The sequence below is a fragment of the Canis lupus genome, chromosome 19, assembly GCF_048164855.1.
Source record: "Canis lupus baileyi chromosome 19, mCanLup2.hap1, whole genome shotgun sequence".
In the NCBI taxonomy this organism is placed as follows: Eukaryota; Metazoa; Chordata; class Mammalia; order Carnivora; family Canidae; genus Canis; species Canis lupus.
Genome location: NC_132856.1, coordinates 42,895,269 through 42,912,522, shown reverse-complemented (window position 1 = coordinate 42,912,522; position 17,254 = coordinate 42,895,269). Strand labels below are relative to the sequence as shown.

Genomic DNA, 17,254 nt, shown 5'->3' with positions numbered 1-17,254 from the left:
TGATATTCAAATATATTACATAAGTTCTCAGAAAAATAAACCAATTTAACAATTCCTAGATGGGTAATATCCTCAAATTAATAGAATGAGTTTTAAAAATATAGGTCATAGGCAGCCCGGGTGGCTCAGTGGTTTAGTGCCGCCTTCAGCCCGGGGCATGATCCTGGAGACTCAGGATCGAGTCCCACATCGGGCTTCCTGCATGGAGCCTGCTTCTCCCTCTGCCTGTGTCTCTGCCTGTCTTTGTGTGTTCCTTGTGAATAAATAAATACAATTTTAAAAGATAAAAATAAAAATATAGGTCATACCTTGACACTCTTTTGCTCAAATCCCCCCCATTAGCTCCATCTCACTTACAGTAAACTTTACAATGGCCCATAAGCCCTTCATCATTTCCCATGACCTAACTCTACCGTGCAATCCACCTACTTGTCGATGATCTCTCCTTGCTATTCCTCAACTATTCCGGTCAGCTCCTGTCTAGGGGCCGGTACAATGGTTGCCCCCAATGCTTATAGCACTTAGATGTCTGATTACTCTTCCCTTTGCCTCATTTATATCTTTGAATGTCACTTTCATGGTAACATATTCCCTGACCTTTTAGAACTGCAATTCCATACACTTCATGTTTATCTTCCTAATCCTGCTTTAAATTTTCACCATACCACTTATCAGCCAACATACTCTTTCTACATATTTAATTTATACAATCTAAGTTTTATATATCACATATTCCATCTTCTACACCTTGAAAATATACAATGCCTGCAGGCACATATTTTGGACTGTTTTGGTCACCAGCACCCTAGCACCTAAAACACAATGAAATGACATGGTAACACAACACATTCACAGTCTTATTTATTCCTAGGAGTTAAAAGAAAAAAAAAAAAGTCTACTTTAAGACTGACCTCCCATTCAAGAATGTTTATGTGGTGTAGGCTTATACACTGAATCACTCTGACTAAATTTTGGCGTGGGTTTCTTAACACTCGATCTTGTAGAGATGAATCATCCAGCTGCTCTTCCTAGTAAGTTTGCCTGTCTCCTTATGTAGCTCCTATAGATTTTCAAGAGGACCTGGGTCTTTTCCTACTATATTTCCCATAGGATATAAAGCAAGAAAGTACAATGGAGCTATCAGGTCTTTAATGAACTTTGTTCAATGAATGAACAACACAAAGACATACCAACATATTTTACTTCTGGCAGCATACTACAATAGAAAGAGGTTGAGCTTTAGGATCAGAGATTTAGGTTCAAAATTTAAACAAGCCTATAGTAAGCTGACAAAACTGTTCTCTTGGTTTTACAATAACAACAGTGCTGGGATCCCTGGGTGGCGCAGTGGTTTGGCGCCTGCCTTTGGCCCAGGGCGCGATCCTGGAGACCCGGGATCGAATCCCACGTCGGGCTCCCGGTGCATGGAGCCTGCTTCTCCCTCTGCCTGTGTCTCTGCCTCTCTCTGTGTGGGTGACTATCATAAATAAATAAAAATTAAAAAAAAAAGAGTCCTTCTCCTTCTGGCCTTCAAAAAAAAAAAAAAAACAACAACAGTGCTACTTCCTCCAAAGGATTATCAAGGAAAAAAACCTCAAAAGACCAATCAGAAATCCCCTATATAACGTGTTACAAAGAAATGCTGATTTGCAGCAAGTTCTGGAAAAATGTTTTAAAATTCTTTTCATTTCTTTTGTCTTAACTTCCCTCACCTTCCCCTATAACGCAGGGCAAATAAAATCTGATAATATTTTTAGTTAAATGTCAAAGGTCTCAAATATCAGTATTATTTTTTCTATTCCCAGAATGGTCTCTGGCCAAACAAAAACAAAAAATCATACAGATTTAGAGACGTCAGTAGATACATTGGTGAATGACTAGAGTTAAAAAACATGAACTGACAAGCCCCTTCTGAGAAGTGAGCACTCATTTCCTCAAGAATTTCTAGAAGTCTCCTAATGAATATAAGAGGTGTTTCAGATCTGTGTTCATCTACCTTTACTTTTATTTTACCAAACACTACCCCCATTCAAAACCCACAATGAAAACTCAGGTTAATGGGAGAAATCCAAGAGTCCTGTATTTCATAAGGAAATTTATTTTTTCCTATATTATCATTTTACCATTGTTAATACATATAAGCTAACATAGGCAAAACAGTAAATTAAGTATCACAATAAAAAATATGTGAACTTCCCACTGAACAGCATTATCCTGATAAGGAAAATCCTACATCACTCTATTTCAAATCAATGTGCTATGTGATAAGGCATTATTTTTTATATCAAGTGTCAGTTTAAATGAAAATTTGATACTTCCTTTCCTTGCTCTCTCTATCTGGAATGTGGTGGCTCAGAAAGGAGGTACACTGCTGACTTCATACCACAATTTTGCTGAGCCAATTCCACAGCAAGAACCATTTGCTGTCTCTTAACTTATTCTATCAGTCACAGCCCAAAATAAATCACATTGACTATCATAGACTAGCATTAAGTTACAATTTTATTTACAACTCATTCTAAGATATTCATATTATGCTGGTATTTTCCTTATTAAATGGTAAAAGGATCCAAATTCTGTTGCTACAACTAGTGAGTATCCACTGCACTTCAGAGAGGTCTTCTGATAGGCTGTTTCCAGATACTATGAATGAATTTTACTTTTTGAGCCATTCAAAGAGTCATCCTGTCACCTCCAGTGCTTCCTGCAGTAGTCTGACCCAAGCTTTGCACACTGTGGAAACCATACCTTCACTACTCAGTCACAAAAAGACCTCACAAAGACGGAGGTCACTAGACCTTGTTTTTGTCCTTCTAAATTAGAAATGGCTAAGTTTGCAACCGGTTTCTTAACCACTAATGCTTTACAGTATCACCTACCAAAATTTTAAAAACAGATTTACATGTAAAATCATGTCCCTGATTTTTGCAAAGTACAGAAACTTCTTTGAATCAAACTAAGAAAGCTCTGCCAACCCTTTGCAATTCCATGACCACAGGGAACCAAAAGACCCTGCAAATGAACCAAAACCAAAAGAAAGTAGAGGAAAGTAAGATACTTCCCAGGCAGGCATTCAATAGGCCTAGAGTTCCCCTGCCTGAGCTACGCACTGGCTGGCAGTGCAGAATCAATAACAAGTAAGAGAGATGTGGCTTGGCTTGCTAATTTGGGTATCCGTCTAAGAAAAATAAATGAGAGTTTTCAAACTAGGAAATACTGTGTGGGTACTCTGTTAAGAACAGGTCAATGATTTGCTCTGAGGGCCGAAAATGAGAGGTTTGATTAATCTGAAAATCGGTTTCCAAATATATCTTGCAAAATGAGACTGCTAGATTGACACTTTTAAGAAAGCAGAGGGAACAACAGGAGTAGGGCCTATGCAACCTTATGGACACTGTAAGATTTTATGTTTGAAGAGACCTCACTGGAACAGAGCACCAAGACATCAGATGGTATCATCTATGGAATACTGACTAGCAGTTTTACTTTTTACTTCACATAACCTTTATTCTGTAAGGATAAACGAAAGAGACCAAGATAAAATGACTGCAGTTGAAGCATAGTTAATAAATTATATACAACTGAGACAGAGATGGAATTAGCCAAGGTGACAGCAAGAAATCTTTAGTTTGGGGCAGCCCAGGTGGCTCAGCAGTTTAGCGCCACCTTCGGCCCAGGGTGTGATCCTGGAGACCCGGGATTGAGTCCCACATCGGGCTCCCTGCATGGAGCCTGCTTCTCCCTCCGCCTTTGTCTTTGCCTCTCTGGGTCTCTCATGAGTAAATAAATAAAATCTTAAAAAAAAAAAAAAAAAAAGAAACCTTTAGTTTGAGTTATTCATCAGAAATTGTTTCATAATGAATGAAAAGAAAAAAATTAATGAATATAAGAAATGTTGGGAATACACTACTGATAATTGTATATGAAATATTTTATCTTGGTGTGAAAATTAGCCTTTTAACATATAGGAACACTTGACAGTTGAGTAGCTAGGTATTGTTTATGAAGACACTTTCCTAAAGTTTTACTCCTCTTCATAATAAAGTAAATAAAGGGGGATCCCTGGGTGGCGCAGCGGTTTGGTGCCTGCCTTTGGCCCAGGGCGCGATCCTGGAGACCCGGGATCGAATCCCACATCAGGCTCCCGGTGCATGGAGCCTGCTTCTCCCTCTGCCTATGTCTCTGCCTCTCTCTCTCTCTCTCTCTCTGTGAGACTATCATAAATAAATAAATAAATAAATAAATAAATAAATAAATAAATAAATGAATAAATGAATAAATAAATAAATAAAAATTGAAAAAAAAATAAATAAAGTAAATAAGGGGGATCCCTGGGTGGCTCAGCGGTTTAGCACCTGCCTTTGGCCCAGGGCATGATCCTGGAGTCCTGGGATGGAGTCCTGCATCAGGCTCCCTGCATGGAGCTTGCTTCTCCCTCTGCCTGCATCTCTGCCTCCCTCTCTCTCTCTCTGTCTCTCTCTCTCCCTGCATGGAGCTTGCTTCTCCCTCTGCCTGTGTCTCTGCCTCTCTCTCTCTCTCTCTTTCTGTGTGTCTCTCATGAATAAATAAATAAAATCCTTAAAAAAAAATAATCGAAAGTCTTTAACAGCAAAAATGTCATCTGATATCACAGACTAGCGTAACTATATAATACATTACAGACAGTACCTAACCATCACTTTCATGTCACACATGAGAGAACTTATAGCTAATGAAGGTAAATAGCTTTTTAAAGTGCTATAGCTATACAAAGAGAACCAAAGGTATAACCTAAGTGTGCAAAATCCTAAAATCCAAAAAACAATGCTGTCTATAAGAGATCTATCTTATATCCAAAGACACAAATAGATTAAAAAGTAAATTAATGGAAAAAAGATATTCCATCCAAACACAGTAACCAAGTGAGAGCAGGAGAAGTATGTTAATATCAGATAAAATTTACTTTTAGGCAAAAAAGATTAAAGAGAAAAAGAAAGATGTTATATAATGATAAAAGGACCAATTCATCAGAAAGACAGAGCAATTATAAATACATATGCAACTAACAACAGAGCCTTAAAATATATGAAGCAAAAACAGACAAAACTGAAGAAATATAGATAGTTCAACAATAATAGTTGGAAATTAGAAGACATCACTTTCAATGAAGGATAGACCAACTAGAAAAATGATGAAGTAGACAACTTGAACAACACTATAAACCAGACACACCAAACAAACACAGAAGATCCTGTTCAACAATAGAATGCAAAAGGAATACTCACCAAGACAATATATTAGACAATAAAACAAGTCTCAATAAATCTTAAAAGCTAGAAACCACACAAATTATCTTTCTGAATACAATGGAATGAAAATAAGCAATTGGTAACAGAAAGAAATCTAAAAAATTCACTAACTGGTATATACTAAACAACACACTCTTAAAACAACCCATGGGTCAAAGAAGAAACCAAAAGAGAAATTACAAAATACTTTGAGAAGAATGGTAAAAAAAAAAAAAAAATATGTCTGAACTCATGGAACACAGTAAAAGGAGTACTGAGAGGGAAATTTACACAGCTACAGAAGTCAACAGTAATAAAGAAAAATCTCAAATCAATATCCCATCCTCCAAAGTAAGGAAATATTAAAAGAGCAAATTTAGGGGCACATGGGTAGCCCAGCTGGTTGAGCATCTGACTCTTGTTTTTGGCACAGGTCATGATCTCAGGGTTGTGGAAAAGAGGCCCATGGTGGGCTCCATGGTCAGCAGGTAGTCTGCTTGAGATTCTTCCCCTCTCCTGCTACACCTCTCTACCTTGCTCTCTCTCTCTCAAATAAATAATCTTAAAAAAAAGAAGAGCAAACAACACTACAGTGGTGATAACTTAGAGACCGGAAAAACAACAGGAAAAAAAAAATCACTGAAGTCAAAAAAGTTGGTAAAAGTGATGTCTTTAACTAGGTTGATGAAAAAACAGTCGCAATCCTGGAGACCCAGGATCGAATCCCACATCGGGCTCCCGGTGCATGGAGCCTGCTTCTCCCTCTGCCTGTGTCTCTGCCTCTCTCTCTCTCTCTCTGTGTGACTATCATAAATAAATAAAAATTAAAAAAAAAAAAAAAAAAAAAAAAAACCGTGATCCCTGGGTGGCGCAGCGGTTTGGCGCCTGCCTTTGGCCCAGGGCGCGATCCTGGAGACCCAGGATCAAATCCCACATCGGGCTCCCGGTGCATGGAGCCTGCTTCTCCCTCTGCCTGTGTCTCTGCCTCTCTCTCTCTCTGTGTGTGACTATCATAAATAAATAAAAATTAAAAAAAAAAAAAAAAAACAGTGAGTGGACCAATTAAAATCAGGAATGAAAATTGGGACATTACTACCAATCTTATAAAAATAAAAAGGAATGTAAAAAATACATTATGAACTTTTTAAAAAAACAGCTTCACTGAGATACAATTCATATACCATACAATCAACCCACTAAAAGATGCATTATAAATTAGATGTCTTTTAGTATATACCCAGACACATGCAACCATTACCACAGTAAATTTATACAACCTTTCCATCACCTCAAACAGAAGCCCCATACCCTTTAGCTATCATTCCCTTTGCCCGTTCCCCCTAGCCCTAAGCAACCATTAGTCTACTTTCTGTCTCTATAAATCTGCCTATTCATGACAGTTCATATAATTGGAATTAAATTATATATTGTCTCCTCTCACTGTTCTTATTTTTCCATCTACAATGTTTTCAAGGATGATCCATGAGGTCACATATGTCAGTACTTCATTCCATTTTATGGATATTATTCCATTATAATATCACATTTTGTTTATCGATTCATCAGCTGATAGACATTAGAATTGTTTACACTTTTGGTTCTTATTTTTGTGTATATGTGTGGCCAACAAATTGAACAATGTACATCAAATAATCAAATTTCTAGAAAGACACATACTACCAAAACTGACTCAAAGAGAAATATGAAACTTAAATAGACGTGTAACAAGTAAACAGATTAAATAAATTCTTAGGAAAAAGGGGGAGAAAAAAGGGACACCTGGGTGGCTCAGCAGTTGAGCGTCTGCCTTCGGCTCAGGGCATGATCCCAGGGTCCGGGATCAAGTGCTGAGTCAGGCTCCTTAGGGAGAGCCTGCTTCTACCCCCGCCTATGTCTCTGTCATTCTCTCTCTCTCTCCCTCATGAATGAATAAATAAAATCTTAAAAAAAAAAAAAAAAAGGAAGAATACATTAAAAAAAAATTCAGGACTTGGGATGCCTGGGTGGCTCAGTGTTTGAGCATCTGCCTTTGGCTCAGGATGTGATCCTGGGGTTGGGGATCGAGTTCCCCATCAGGATCCTTGCCGGGAGCCTGCTTATCCCTCTTCCTGTGTCTCTGCCTCTCTCCGTGTCTCTCTTGTGAATAAATAAATAAAATCTTAAAGATATATATATATATAGGGATCCCTGGGTGGCGCAGCGGTTTAGCGCCTGCCTTTGGCCCGGGGCGCGATCCTGGAGACCCGGGATCAAATCCCACGTCGGGCTCCCGGTGCATGGAGCCTGCTCCTCCCTCTGCCTGTGTCTCTGCCTCTCTATCTCTCTCTCTCTCTGTGTGACTATCATAAATAAATAAAAATTAAAAAAAAATATATATATATATAGAATTTTTACAAATCAGGACTTGATGGCTTCCTATGTGAATTCCACCAAACTTTTTTTAAGATTTATTTATTTATTTATTAGAGAGAGAGAGAGAGAGAGGCAGAGACACAGGAGGGAGAAGCAGGCTCCATGCAGGAAGCCTGACGTGGGACTCGACCCCAGTCTCCAGGATCACACCCCGGGGGCAGGCAGTGCTCAACCACTGCACCACCAGGGCTGCCCTCCAGCAAACATTTTAAATGAATAAGCATCAATAAATTCTTCAAAAAATACTTCAAACTCTTCAAAAAATAAAGAACAATTCCTAACTCATTCTTAGAGGTTAGTACTATCATAATATCAAAACCAGATAAAGTCCCCACAAAAAAAAAGTACTAAACAAATATCCCTTATGAATACAGATGCAAAAATCCTCAACAAAAGTTGAGGATACTGGGGAAAAAAAAAAAAAAAACTTGAGGATACTAGAACCAAACTAAATTCAACAGAGTATTATTACATGGTTTATTTCCATAATCTATCAAGTGGGCAAAACCATGGAATCAATCATTCCCAGGAATGCAAAAGTATTTTAACAGGCAAGAATCAATTAATACAACATATTTAAAGAAAAAAGTAAAAACACTACGTCATCTCAACCGATACAGAGAAAGCAGTTGGCAAACTCCAATACCTTTTCAGGATAAAAACATTCAATAAATTATGCATAGTGGGAATTTCCTTAAACTTGGTAAAAAGAATCTAGGAAAATCCAACAGCTAACATCATACTTTTTTTTTTCTTTTTCTAACATCATACTTAATGATGAAATGCTTTCCCCATAAGATCAGGAAAATAATTTTACTTCTAAAAGCATTCAAAAGAATAAAACATAAAGAATAAATTTAACTAAAGGAAATGGAGACTAAAAACTTCAAAACAATGCTTAAAGATCTAAATAAATGGAAAGACATCCTGTGTTCAAGGATTGAAAGATTTCATATTGTTAAGATAGCAACACTCCCACTGAATTGAATGCAAGTGAAAACCCACTTCACAAACACATTGAATACTTTAAGGGTGGGGGGACGACAAACAACGCAACAAGACAGGACACACAACTGTTGGTAAGGATGTGGGGAAGTCAGAACATTCCTACATTGCTGGCGAAAACATAAAATGGTACAACCATTTTGGATAAGTTTAGTATCTCGAAACCACTATGGATACACTATGGATAAGTTTAGTATCTCGAAAAACTAAACATAAAATTACCAGTTGATTCAGCAATCCCACTCCTAGGTACTGAGAATCAAAAAAATAAAAAAACTATGTTTACAAAACATCCTGTAGATCAACATTCATAGAAGCATTATTCAAAATGGAAAAAATACAAATATACATGAACTGATGAATGGATACGTGAAATGTAGTGTATCCACTGACAGACTAGTATTATTCAGCACAGAAAGGAATGAATTACTGATACATACTAAAACATGGATAACTTGGAAAACTTTAAGTAAGCAAAGGCAGACACAAAAAGCCCACATACTGCATGACTCCATTTACAGGAAATGTACAGAATAGTAAAGTCCAGAGAGAAAGAACACAGGTAAGTTGTCACCAGGGGTGGAGAGAGGAAGAAACGGGAATACATGCTTAGTTGGTATGGGATTGTCATTTGGGGTGATCAAAGTGTCCTGGAGTTAGAGAGTGGTTGGTGATGGATGCACAATACTGCGAATGTACTAGAAGCTACTAGACTGTATACCTTTAAGAGATTAAAACAGAGAATTTATATTATATGAATTCTGCCTCAATTAAAAAAATAACAAAAAACAATGAATAAAACGTATCCAACAACATGTAAATTAAAATAATCACTTAAGTCCTTTCAGTATTCTTAACGTCCACATGCTTAAAATCTAGATCTAAAAACAGGCCGACAGGCCTGGCTTGTTCAGTCAGTGGAGTGTGTGACTCTTGATCTCGGGGTCATGATTTTGAGCCCTAGTTGGGTGTAGAGATTATTTAAATAAATAGATAAATCTTAAAAACTGGCATGAGATACTTCCCAACTGTGATGTTATGAACAGTTCTCAGATAACTATTGAATTCTATCTTCCATAAAAGGAAGGAATAATAGAAAAAAAATCATAAACTAATCTTAAGGGACAAGTTATTACTAATTGTTATTCTCCCTTTTAAGTGCAAACAAACCCAATTACTTCAGGAAGCTGACAGGAAAATACAACATCTATTACTCCTGTCCTCGGGGGCAGCCATAACTCACCAAGTTTCTCTGGCTCATCGGGTCCTGTGCCTGCAATACAGCTGCTTTCCAGGCCGTAGGTGGGATCCACTTTCCCAGAGGCTCGTGCTGCTTCTTGTACTTTCTTGACATGAGCTTCAACCAATTCCAATGGGACCTCCTCTCGGACCCGAGAAAACTCCTCTGTTCAAGAATAAAAACGGAACAGTGGGACTTGGTTTTATACAAGATTTTGCTTTAACGTAAACCACTAGAAAATCTAACATATTAGTGTCTTGCATAGTGATCTTTCTGGGGACTCAGTCTTATCCCAGCAAAACAACAATGCCAAATGAGACAATCATGTATACTGAAGAAATTCGATGATTCTACGTTTTAGCTTACATGTTATAATATCTTATTATATAAATAACACAGATTTCTAAATTTCCATCAGTAACAATCAAAATTTCTGCCCAAACTAATCTACCTCTGCAGGCTAGACTGATATTAAAGCAAACAACAAGGATTAAATAGCCAGAAAGTCAAGAAAGGGTTTTTATAGTGTGAGAAAGTTCCAATTACAATAAAATCCAATAATGTGGGGATCCCTGGGTGGCTCAGCCGTTTAATGCCTGCCTCCGGCCCAAGGTGTGATTCTCGAGTCCTGGGATCGAGTCCCGCATCCGGCTCCCTGGGAGGAACCTGCTACTCCCTCTGTCTGTGTCTCTGTCTCTCTCTCTGTCTCTCATGAACAAATAAAATCTTTAAAAACAAATAAATAAATATTATAATACTTTTCAATATAATATAGAGAGGGTAATATGTGATTTTCTTCTGTATAACTGAAATTAACATAGCAGCGGATAACACATAAATCTGAGACAACATATATATGAAAGAAAGCACTAAACCATTATTTGAAACTACTATGTTGCTGACATGGTTCAAACAAGTCCATACCCAAAGCTGCTTTTGCTGCAGCAGATGCCACACGAGGGTCCACCACAGATGCCAAAAAAGCAACAGTGCTCATGACTGGGTTTCCAGACTGACTGAAAGGGACAGGCTGGTAGGCCAGGGGCCCCAGGGAAGCATCCGAATTCTCAAGGTATGGGTCCTCAATAGGAAGCCTCAGAAAGTGGAGGATGCATTCATCCTGAGTACGACTTCCGACGTGCTCTGACACTTTGTTCCAATCATCCTTGTACATCTCCAGGGCCTGTAACAGAAAAAAACCCAGGAGCTTTAGGATTAGGTAACAAGGAACCAAGATATGTAATAGTATCAGAAGCCTGTGACTGTTCTTTGGGTGTGTTTAAAAAAAAAATAATGAAAATGATTATATGGCACACAAGAAAATGGGTAGGTTTGACTGCTTTCCTAACTACGTTAAATCTCAATCAGGCAAAAAAAAATTAAAAGCATACACACATAAAAGGAAGAACTGTCTTTCATTAATACATATAATCGTTTATATAGAAAATCCAAAGAAATCTACAAAAAGATACTAAAACTAAAAGGTTTAACAAAGTCACAGGAGAGATGTGGAATAGAAAAAAATTTCAATGAAAAGCTTTAAATTGGAAAAAAAAAGGTATTTAAAATACCACAAAAATGAAGTATGTAGGGAACAAATACATTAGGATATCATCTCTCTCCAAGCTCAGTAACAGGTTCAACACAATCCCATTCAAATTCCATGTCTTTTTTGCTAAAAATTAAGAAACTAATACTGAAATTTATAAAATATATAAATACTCAATTTAAAAATTCATAATTTGTCAGAGAAAAATGCTGAACAACTTTCAAAAAAGAGTAAAAGTAGTCTCCAAAGGGGAGAGAGGCACAACGTTATGAAGAAAATCAAGGAAATGGATAAAAAGAAGGTATTCAGTAGTTGATCAAAGCTGCTATTCTCACATGATTCTCACCAGGCACAATTTTGCCTCTTTGGGGACATTTAGTAATATCTGCAGACATTTTTGCTTGGCACAGCTGGGGAGGTGCTACTGGCATCTAGTGAGTAGAGGCCATGGATGCTGTTGAACATTCTACAATGCAAAACAGATCCAGAGCCTGATTTGCTCATCTATGCTATGAGATGAGCTTGCAATGATAAGGATTCTTTCTACGTTTATGAAGGTGAATTCTTAACCCAGGGCTCCAACTGCTGCCCCAGGCTTGTCCTCTTACTAGAGAGGTAGAGGACACCTCACAACTCACATTAGCGAATTGTCTTATTCATTTAATCCCTTGAAAGACAAGGCTAATTCTGGGTTTTCTCTGGACAGCTAGTGGCCTCAGATCGTTCTAGAAGGACTTACTTAGAAAAAAGACCCAGATTTTAACAAAAAAGAAAAATCAATCTCTTTCCTTAGGATCCTCAGGGCCAGAAAGATATAATTGGGGCCATTTTATGCTTCTGATTATAGGGAGATTTTTGGGGATACTATACCAGAGTCTTTTCAAAAAAACTTATTTAAAAAAAATTTTCTTTCTTTAATTTCCTCAGCCAGAATAAATATAGTTCAGGAAGTTCTTTTTCCAGAATACAACTAAGAAATCCTCTGACAGGCAAAATTCAAGAAAGAATCAGTATCGAGAAAAGCATTAGGCAGAGAAAGTGAGGTTTCAAGCCTGGGCACTGATGGTAGTATTACATAACAGGAAATTGAAGATGTTTTCAGACAGAACATGGTGGCAGACTGGCTGGGAAGGAAGGAGAGGGCTGATATATTAGCAAACATTTTATAGTACTACAAAACACCTTCATTCTTTCTGCTATGACCTGGGTCCCTTCATTGCTCCTTACCTGGATTCTTAGAATTCCCTGTTTCTCTATCCTTAAATTCATCCTTCTCCTATTACCAGAATGAGTCATGTCTCACACATGACACGGTCTCTCTCCTGCCTAAAACTATAACCTTGCTCATAAATATCTTATGAAATTAAGTCCAAACAGGATTGGGACTCTGTCCCACTCCACCCCGTGCCCTATTCTTTCAAGTCTGAGGAATATCCAGATCCCAAACACTATTCCTAGTTATTGAAATATTATGAACTAAAGCCAACAACATAGCTGTCCATTCCCAGGAAGCTGTCCTTTAAGGGTCACCCAGCCATTGCACAGCCATCCCCCCTGGACATGACTTGTGCTCCGAGTACAGCTCCAAATGTAAAGCTGAGGCTGTGGCACTCATTTTTTGTTTCAACTGCCTATAAGAAAAGACTTTCCTCAAAACAACTGTTTTTAGTGTTTGTTTTTAATTGGAAGACATACTCATCTAAAATGTAGTTAAAATTACACAGAAAAAAAGGTATTTCTTCACTGGCATGTAAAAGAAAGCTATCAGGTACATGCAAACCATGAGGAACTCTTTGATGCTTACTATTTTCCACCGCTACTGTTTCTGTAATCTAGCCAGTATAAAGCATGTAAAGAACTCTTCTAGCAATCAGAGTTAATAACCTTCATGGCTTTTATCTGCAGGTACAAGATTTCATTACCACTAATTATCTAAGGGAAAATAAATACATAGCATGAGAAAGCAAAGTAGGCATGAAAAAGACTAAAGTTAACAAAGGAGACCCAGTAAGCTCCCAGACGCAGGTTCTGTCAATTTCAAGGACAGGGAGAACTAAAATGATGAGGAAGACTACTGTTACCAGTTGTAGACCTAAGTACTTGTGATCACTATGGAACAGAATGGCACCATTTCTTCCCCCATTCTGGCACCTTGATCCTGTCAGTGCAATTTCAAACTGATAGAAAAACTGAGTTAGCCTTTTGTGACTTCTTAAACTGGTGATTCATTTTCAGTGAAACACCTGGAATTTCTAACACATTTTACAAATGAAATCTACTTGGACAAGTCTCCACGTTGCATCTTTCTCTTATGCAATATATTTTTTCAAAACCGAATGTAAAGCCTTATGTTGGCCTTCATGTTCACCAACTCAAGGTCTCTTTCAAACTGCATTTATTCATCCAGTGTGTAGATTCCAAGCTGGTTATTTGCAAAACTGAAACTATGCCTCCAATACTTGTAATAAGACAATGAATCAAACATAACCACAGATAATAACTTGCAGCATTCCACAAAAGAACTGTGCTCCAGGGATCCCTGGGTGGCGCAGCGGTTTGGCGCCTGCCTTTGGCCCAGGGCGCGATCCTGGAGACCTGGGATCGAATCCCGTGTCGGGCTCCCGGTGCATGGAGCCTGCTTCTCCCTCTGCCTGTGTCTCTGCCTCTCTCTCTCTCTCTGTGTGACTATCATAAATGAATAAATAATTAAAAAAAAAAAAAGAACTGTGCTCTGATGAGAGACCATATCTAATAACATGTTTTTATTTTTTAAAAGATTTTATTTATTTATTCATGAGAGACACAGAGAGAGGCAGACACACAGGCAGAGAAGCAGGCTCCATGCAGGGAGCCCAATGTTGGACTCGATCCCAGGATGCCAAGATCACGCCCTGGGATGAAGGCAGGCGCTCAACCGCTGAGCCACCCAGGCATCCCAAATAATATGTTTTAAAAAATAAAAGCAGGTGCTCTAAGAATAATCTCAAATAGTTGGGATGCTATCTGTGTGACATACCTGTCTAATAAAATGGTGTGATTTGGGGGGAAACCATAAACTTTAACGAATCTTCCAGATTTATATATTTGTTAGGAAAAAAATTGACTGGTTTTGGCTATAAATCCATTAAAAGTTTTCATTTGACTTCATATTCTTAAGCTATTAATTACCAATAACTAAATTAGAGAAATAGAAGGTGTTAGTGGTAAACAATGCTGCTGGGGAGCCTCTGTATAGTGCAGAAAACACCTGTTGATTCAACTGCATGATTAAAAGAAAAACCAACCACTGGACAGGTTCCACCTGCAGGAGAAAAATCCACTATTGTGTTAGGATACTGTGGTTTTCTTGGATATGTTCAGGGTAAACAGCAGCTCAGGCATTCTGTCCACACTCTCTATTTACTATTCACTATTAATATGTGGAAGAGAAGAAAACTTTGATTATCAGTGTGTAGGAAGAACAAGAACTGATGAGGCTGGTGTTCCACCTGGTGTTGCACAATTAAATTTCTCCTCAGAACCCAAAGATTCCCAAAAGGCAATCTGAAAGTTTATTATATTCCAAGTACTGACAACTTTCATGTTAATATCCACGGCAAAAAGACTGGACAAAACAGTCCTGAAACAAATTAAAGGGTGGCTCAGAAAAGAAGCTCTTTGCAGATCACTGATAATGAATGAGTAGAAGAGAATACATTAAAATAATGGTAAAAACTCAAAAAAAGAGAAATCTTTCTGAAATTTAATCCAGAGAGAGAGATTGTGAATAGAGAATAAGGAAAAGTAGAAGAGGGGTGTAAAAAAGAAAAGGAAGTTGTTAATACACAACTAAAACTTCTTAGAGACACAATAACTGTTTCAACAACTCGAAAAACCAAATTAAAGCAATACAGAACCAGGTGTCATCAGGTCCAGTGTATCTCAGTGCAGCCTGAAGATCCATAGGGCACATTTTCAGGGGGACCCAGAGATCAACCCATTTTCATAGTAACAACAGGACGTTGTTGCCTTTTTCATTACAATGACATCTGTATGGTCGGTGCAAAAGCAGTAGTGAATGAACCACCTACTCTCAGTATTAATCAAGGCAGTGGTGCCAGACTGTCTTAACAAAATTTTGTCATTTTATTCTTCACTGTCACATACTCACAAAAATAATCCAATGTTACTTTAAAATTATTAATTTTACAAATCTAAACATCAAAGCCCACTTGTTTTCAATATTTGGTACTATGAAATGTGAGGTACATGAGAAGATTAAAATAACCATCCAAGCATGATGGCTGTCTGAAGGAAAAGCACTGTGCAATCACTTGAGTTTCGAGCTCAACTAGCCATTTTCATAGATCATTTTTACTAGAACAAAGGGCTAACACACCATAGTTTATAGGCACAGTTATCTGGCAGACATCTTCTGATCAGTACAGGAATTCCAACCTGCTCCATTTTCCAGTGGGCAAGTTCACCCTGCCTTAGGCATCATGGTCGGCCTCTGTTCTGGGGAGGTCACCATCTCGATGCCAAACTTGATGCAGACACCCAGGTGGCAGAGTGTACTCTTGTGGAGAATCCTGGGCCTTAAGCAATCCTTCTCCCTTAGCCTCCTGAGTATGTGGAACATACTTGCCACCACAATGGCCCACTGGACATTTTCTCAAAAGTAAACAGGACTCTCAAAAATTCACTTCTAGGGGCACCAGAGTGGCTCAGTTAATCATCTGACTCTTGATCTTAGGTCAGGTCTTAATCTTAGGGCCAAGTTTGAGCCCTACATTGAGATCGAGCTTACTTAAAAAAAAAAAAAAAAAAAAAAGTAATAAAAAATAAAAGGTAATGCACTTCAAAACAAAACAACTATTTGTTGCCAATGATTACATGAAAATTAGAATTCTGAAAAATATGTACTTGCCACAAAAGTCTATCCTACAGAAATATTTATAATTATTTGAAAAGGTCATTGAGATACCCTTCCCATTTCCAAATACGTATCCAGGTCATGCCAGATTTTCTCAATATACATAAATTAAAACAGCATGTATGATGGAAAACAAGTATAAAAATCCAGCTGTATTCTAATAAGCCAGACATTACAGATATGGCTAATGCACATCACACTTTTCACTAATATCTTTTATTTTTCCAAGTCTGTTTCTCATAAAAATGTTAACTTGCAACAGGTTATTGTTATTTTTAAGTGAATTAGTTTTCGCAGTTTTAATTTACAACACAGAAAATACCAACAAAAACTCTTTGAAGTCCTTGATATAATTTTTAAGAGTGTAAGAACATCCTAAGACCCAAAAAATTTGAGAACTGCTGACCTAGTCTAATCTTCTATTCGATGCTTGATTTCTAAACTGCAAACATTACATGTGATATACAAGTTTGGACCAGACGAATACTCTACTGAAACGGAGCTCTCTTCCTCTGTCAATTCATTGCTCTAAAGTTATAAATGGAGCCAGCACTGTAAGTTACCAGCAGCAATCACCTCCTTCCTCCAACTTGACCCCACTAATCAAACTAGAAAACCACATGTTTGTTTTCCCAGCATCACTTGCAGTACTTGGTGAGCTGAAACCCATTTTGATCAATGAGGTAGAAAGACTGACGAGTGGGTTCTGATTAAGCTTTTCATTCCAAGAACAGGCTTCAGGAATGCCCTTTCCAATTTTCTTCCTATTTTGAATGGGGTTATGAAGCCAGGGAACAAACCAGCCCTCCTGTGACCAGAAGAGAACACATGGGAAACAGAACATGGACATCTAAAGAAAGTGGAAT

General features: G+C 37.9%; 1 protein-coding gene across 6 annotated transcripts in view; it reads right to left on the bottom strand.

Annotated features, from left to right (window-relative positions):
• Positions 1-17,254, bottom strand: part of SMARCC1 (SWI/SNF related BAF chromatin remodeling complex subunit C1) — a 171,253-nt gene that overhangs the window by 57,498 nt on the left and 96,501 nt on the right. For all 6 annotated transcript variants that reach the window (XM_072786413.1, XM_072786412.1, XM_072786414.1 and 3 more), the window contains 2 exons: positions 10,849-11,107; positions 9,928-10,089 (listed from right to left, as the gene is read on the bottom strand). In XM_072786413.1, the coding sequence (XP_072642514.1) occupies positions 9,928-10,089; positions 10,849-11,107 (421 nt within the window). The remainder of the gene's footprint in view (positions 1-9,927; positions 10,090-10,848; positions 11,108-17,254) is intronic.